Consider the following 6000-nt stretch of genomic DNA (forward strand, 5'->3'; position numbering starts at 1 on the left):
TAAAATGCCTCATTTTCCCTCATCATCATCCCTTTAAAATGCCTCAGGGAGCCAGCATGGTGTAGTGGTTAAGAGCGGTGGCTTGGAGCGGTGGAAAACTGGGTTTGATTCCCCACTCCTCCACATGAGCAGCGGAGGCTAATCTGGTGAACTGGATTTGTTCCCCCACTCCTACACACAAAGCCAGCTGAGTGACCTTGGGCAAGTTACAGCTCTCTTGAGAGCTTTCTCAGCCCCACATACCTCACAGGGTGTCTCTTGTGGAGAGGGGAAGGTGATTGTAAGCCGGTTTGATTCTCCCTTAAGTGGTAGAGAAAGTTGGCATATAAAAACCAACTCTTCTTCTTAATCATTTATAATTCTTAACCATTCTGCTCATGCTATCCCAGGCCTGATACCTCAGTCACAATTCATTAGCTATTGTGATAGCTTTTAAAAAAGGTGAAAATAGTCCCCTGTGCAAGCACCAGATCATTACTGACCCATGGGGTGATGTCACATCACAACGTTTACTAGACAGACTATGTTTATGGGGTGGTTTGCCATTGCCTGGCGGGGACAACAGCCCAGATGGTGTCGAGTTGCTAATGCTGTTCCTCTCACTCTGCAAGTTACTTTTTATCTCATTTATTTTAATTATCTTGTTTTATTTACCTGATTTATTGTTACTGTCTTCTGCCCATGCTCTCCCCCACTGTTGGATGAATTTGTATGTAGCATTTGGAGCTTGGTATTATCGTTTGGACAGTGCTAAAAAGCAGCTTTTCCAATCTTACTCGGAGGCACTTTTATTCTCTCTGTGTGGAGGGAGGCTGAAGTAGGACGGCTACAAGATAGAAACACCACTCTCTACGATTTGCAAGCTATTTTTCTTTCCAAACTTGCTTCTAATTAGTTTACCTGACTTGCTGCTTTGCTCAGGATCTACAGTTGTTTTCTGTTGCCCAAGAAGGTCAGACCAGAACCAACGGGTTGAAATTAAATCAAAAGAGTTTCTGTCTAGACAATAGGAAGAATTTTCTAACAGAGCGGTTCCTCAGTGGAACAGGCTTCCTCGGGAGGTGGTAAGCTCTCCTTCCCTGGAGATTTTTAAGAAGAGGTTAGATGGTCATCTGTCAGCAATGCTGATTCTGTGACCTTAGGCAGATGATGAGAGGGACGGCATCTTGGCCATCTTCTGGTCACTAGGGGTGTGTGGGGGGGTAGTTGTGAATTTCCTGCATTGTGCAGGGGGTTGGACTTGATGACCCTGGTGGTCCCCTCCAACTCTATGATTCTATACCTCCACAGAGAGTTGTTATGTGATAAGGGAAGAAGGCAACCATCTCTCCCTCAGTGGATAGTTTGGTTTACTTTGCAGAGAAGCAGCTGCCTTATTTTACTCGGTGTCCACACTTAAAGAGAAAGGTGTCTGAGTCTAAGTTACAAGCTGTTGCCATTGCCTTCCCCATTCGTTAGGACCAATTTAATCTGATAAGGCTGATTATTATATACTTGATGGAAACTGAGAGATGTTGGGTATTCCTTCTACCTGACACACATAAATTCTTGATACTAATGTAAACCCTTATATACCTGTGTTACTGAAATTTTGTTCAAGTTACTGTGTTCCCACTTGGTTATTAAACATTACAGTGGAGATGACCAGCAAAAAATGAGAATGATTTAGACAAAGATTTATAAGAGGTATCTGGGAAGTGAGCAGAGATTGCAGAAGGATTTCCCTTCAGCCTTATTGAATGAGAAACTGTTTTCAAAAGCCTTTCCTTATTTAGGGGACATTTGGACGAGAGCCTTCTGCTGCCAAACCTTCAGATGATCGCTACTTGAGAGCAGCCATCCAGGAATATGACAATATTGCCAAGCTAGGCCAGATCATGCGAGAAGGGCCAATCAAGGTGAGTTTGTCTTGCGTTGTTCATTTTGGCTCACTAACGTACAGGTTTATGGCCAATTAAGTCTCTTTCCATGGTGGCGTTCTGAGAGATACAATCTCCTCAGGATACATTACAATAGCGGCAGCCTTTTTCTAGGGTAATGTTCCCTGAAATTGTTTGGCATATGTATATTTAACTAGGAACAATAGCCATCCAATTTCAGTCTCTAATCAGCAATCAATGTTCAGATTACCATTTGTTGAGATGAATGCATTGTGACAAATATAGTATTTAAAGTAGGATTATACCAGATGTGATTCAAAAGTTTTCCTTTTAAACTTCAGCGGTCCTGAGGGCCATTCGTTTCTCCATAATTTTTTATGGAGAAGAAATGCATGGTTTGCTTTGGATACTCTCTTAAGTGGATTTCTTAACTGAGGTAAGTTTCAGGAACAGATGGCAAAGGTCCCTGTGTAACTTCTTCGCACCCATTCCCTCCGTCCTTCCAGGGCTCTCTCTTAAAGGTAGTACTGGATGACTATTTGCGGCTGAAAAGACTACTCGCCGAGCGGATGGTGCATAAAGCCACCACGGGTCAGGGGGACCAGTCCTCGGTCTCCGAGGTAGAGTCTGTGTGCACTGAAAAATGCTTGTTGTGCCCTCTGGGATTATATGTGTGTTCTTTTCAAAGCTGTAGCCTTCTCTATAGAACAGCTATTTTTTCTGTGGCTCTAAGCATCGGGCTGCAGAGGATTAATATAACAGAACAATCAGTGCTTAAGCCACTTGTGTCCTATTTCCTTGGCACTTACCATTTCAAGCCTGTGCACACTTTCTCTGCACAACTGAGATCCTTTGCCTTGCTGTTGGCTTCTTCAGATGCAAGAGTATCAAACACTCAAACACATGAGGTAGCCAGACTTTGAAAAGTGCATATAAGTATCGTATGGGTAAGGCAGAGGTAGAGGAAGTCCTAGATCAGTGATTCACAAAGGAAATGTTGCAGCTCACTAATACGTCCAGGGGACTTTATGGGGAGCCACCAGACTGTCAGCAGTGAGGGATGGAAACAATGCAAAACAAAGTGCTGAAGGCTGAAGGTGAGAGACTGACATTATTTATGACCTAAGATAGGGGGCTGTTTAAATAACAGTTCTGCAAGGATAGTTATTTTTAACTAGGATAAAGAAGCCTTGTGAAGAGGGAAGAAAGGCAGATTATTATTTGCTCACTACTTTTGCTCTCTGAAGGGCAAAAGTAGAGAAATGCTTCTCTTTCCTTGCTCACAGTTCTAGAGAGCTGAGCATGTATAAATTCATTGAAAGCATTTAACGCTGTGGTTAGAATTGTCGCTAAAGAATAAAGAATTTTCAGGGGAGCTACTTTTGTTGGAGAAGAGTATGCAGGGTATGCCTCCTACTTGCATGTAGGCAGGACTTCAAATTCTAATTGAGCTCAGCTGTATCCCATGCTCTTGAGTTGTCTTCCTGCCTACTAGACTTCTTCTTTGTGGTCTTTGTGCATCATACGGATGGAAACTCAAGCCTGGCAACTCTACCCCCACCGTCCCCAAACATCACTTAGCAGCATAAGGCTTTGTTAGTAGCTAGCACACCAAAATCCCCCCACATCCATGTAGCACTGCCCTTTCACAGGATACTTATTAATCTCATGGTGCCTTGCACTCTGGGCTGCCTTTCCTCCAGGGGTGGGGTGGGAGTGCCATCAGCCAGGAGCAGCAGATAGAAGAGATGCTGGCAGACTGCACCTTTGTCCTATGTTCTAGTAATGGGAGCAAATGCGACCTTCTCTTGGCCAAGCACCTCCTCAGCCTGCTCCTTTCAATCCGAGCTGTGTACCAGGACAAGCCTGCTGCCTACAGGTCTGCACACCCCACTCATTCCATGATGGGCCAACCTCTGTGGCAGGCTGCAGGAAGCTGCTTGAGAGCTGACTGGCTGACAGTCTGTGCTGGGCCCAGTTGCCCCAAATCAGCACAAATGGCCCTTCCCGCCTGTGGCTGGGAGTCTGTCTTCCTGTAATTATAGCTCATTGTTCAGTCATGTTCTGCCCACGTTCCACATGACAGGTGTGGTTTTTCCCCCTGCTGTGACGTTTGGAAGAACTGAGTAGGAAATGCTACCCCCACACACACCATTGTGTGTGTGTGTGTGTGTGTGTGTGTGTGTGTGTGTGTGTAAAGTGCCGTCAAGTTGCAGCTGACTTATGGCAACCCCTTTTGGGGGGTTTTCATGGCAAGAGACTAACAGAGGTGGTTTGCCAGTGCCTTCCTCTGCACAGCAACCCTGGTATTCCTTGGTGGTCCCCCATCCAAATACTAACCAGGGCTGACCCTGCTTAGCTTCTGAGATCTGACGAGATCAGGCTAGCCTGGGCCATCCAAGTCAGGGCCACCACCACCACCCCCAACATTAGGCATGAGTAAATCATCCTACCTCTATGGTGAGTGTGTCAATTGCTAAAATCTCACTCTGGCTTAGCTCTCAAAGGTTCTGAACAGTACACTGTGCAGGCTTGCGTTCCCATCAGTGTGGCTGACCAGATGACCGCCTGAAGAATACCAGTTACAGCTTGTCCATTTCCTTTGGACTCACACTTAAGTCTTTCAGGGTTTTTTCTTTTTTTAAAAAAAATCCGTCTTCCCTAATCTAATTTTTCCATCTTATCCCCAACCTTCTCTCCCACCCCCTCAATTTCTATCTCTGCACCTCTTTTTTAATTATACGCTTTGTACTGGGTGGACAAAGAGGTGAAGAAGCTATGGTTGGTGCTAGATTGTGGCCTTTGTGTTTAATTCTGCTCGTTCCATTCCTGTTTCTTGCTTACTGAAATGAAGAAGTCACACCCATCCTTTCTCTGACCATCTATCTATACAGATCTCCCTGTCTGCTTTGTTTTTAAAAAGCAAAAAAGCACAGTGGATTTGTTGTTTTTGCCATTGCTGCTATTATATTCTGTTGTTCTCTAAGTAGCTCCAAGTAGCTTATATCTGGTTGTGGGGGCACAATTTGGTAATGCTTAGCTTTGTCAAAGAACCTAAATCACACCCTTCCTGTGAAATTTGGTGCAGAAACTACCACATTTTGCTTATTTGGCTTTTTAAAAAGCTACTGTTGAAAAACCAGTCTTAAAAAGGCTACTGAACTGCATTAGTTCAGCTGTTAAGCTCTTTGTGGGAGGTATGCATCAATGAAAATAGCAGGGTCACCAGTTAAAACATCCAGCTTCTACACTAATACAAAGAACAAATAAGATTGTCTTGAAGAGAGCCATACATTTTTTCCAGGAATTATCCAAGGCATGCAGCCCAGTCCAGTAATCTCTTCTGAGAGTGAGAGCTCCAACCCTTGTGTGGAATCCTCCAGCCTGTAATGGCTTTTCCACTGATATCAGTGAAGAAAGCAAATCCATGTGCACTTTCTTTTGTACATAGAGATCTGCTCTTCTAATTGGAAAGAAGTCAGCAGGTTAAATTCATAAGTATTCACATCTGAGTGCACAGGAATATCTTGATGAGGAAGGCTGGTTATAGACTAAGGCGCTTAAAGATCTAATAAGAGACCTTCATGCTGGTTCCAAATTAGCCGAGGAAGGAAATGCGCCTGCAACTGAAAACAACGTAATCAGATAGGCTGGAGAAGGGAAGAACTCCAATGCGATGTGTTGATTTTAATGTGGATCTTTTCCAGCTGATCCAGAATGATCTCGATGATGACGACGACCAAAGGAGTCCAAGCCAGGGGAGCCTTCGGTTCCGGCACAAGCAGCCCATTGAGCTCAAGGGACCTGACGGTATCCACGTGGTCCACGGCAGCACAGGAACTCTGCTAACCTCTGACCTCAATAGCCTTCCTGAAGATGACCAGAAAGTGCTGGGCCGCTCTTTGGAGACTCTGACTGCAGATGGCGGGGCATACTGTGACAGAAACGCCCGCACGGAGTCTGCCAAATCCACTCCTATGCACAAGATGAGGGATGTGATCATGGAGAGCCCCCTGGAGATCACGGAGCTATGACTAGAAGTGGCGTCACTGGTGTAGCGCTCCAAGGAAGCCTGGGCCCGTGCAGACTGTTGCCACCAGAGGGAAAACGCTGACCAAGG

The 6000-nt window shown here is 45.0% G+C and overlaps 1 protein-coding gene across 1 annotated transcript in view; it reads left to right on the top strand.

The window, feature by feature from the left end:
* CDH23 (cadherin related 23) overlaps positions 1-6000 on the top strand; it is a 553698-nt gene extending 547698 nt beyond the window's left edge. The window contains exons 66-68 of the mRNA XM_056850511.1: positions 1776-1898; positions 2387-2500; positions 5588-6000. Of these exons, the coding sequence (XP_056706489.1) occupies positions 1776-1898; positions 2387-2500; positions 5588-5914 (564 nt within the window). The 3' untranslated portion in view covers positions 5915-6000. The remainder of the gene's footprint in view (positions 1-1775; positions 1899-2386; positions 2501-5587) is intronic.

The sequence above is a fragment of the Euleptes europaea genome, chromosome 5 (assembly GCF_029931775.1).
Source record: "Euleptes europaea isolate rEulEur1 chromosome 5, rEulEur1.hap1, whole genome shotgun sequence".
Classification (NCBI taxonomy): Eukaryota; Metazoa; Chordata; class Lepidosauria; order Squamata; family Sphaerodactylidae; genus Euleptes; species Euleptes europaea.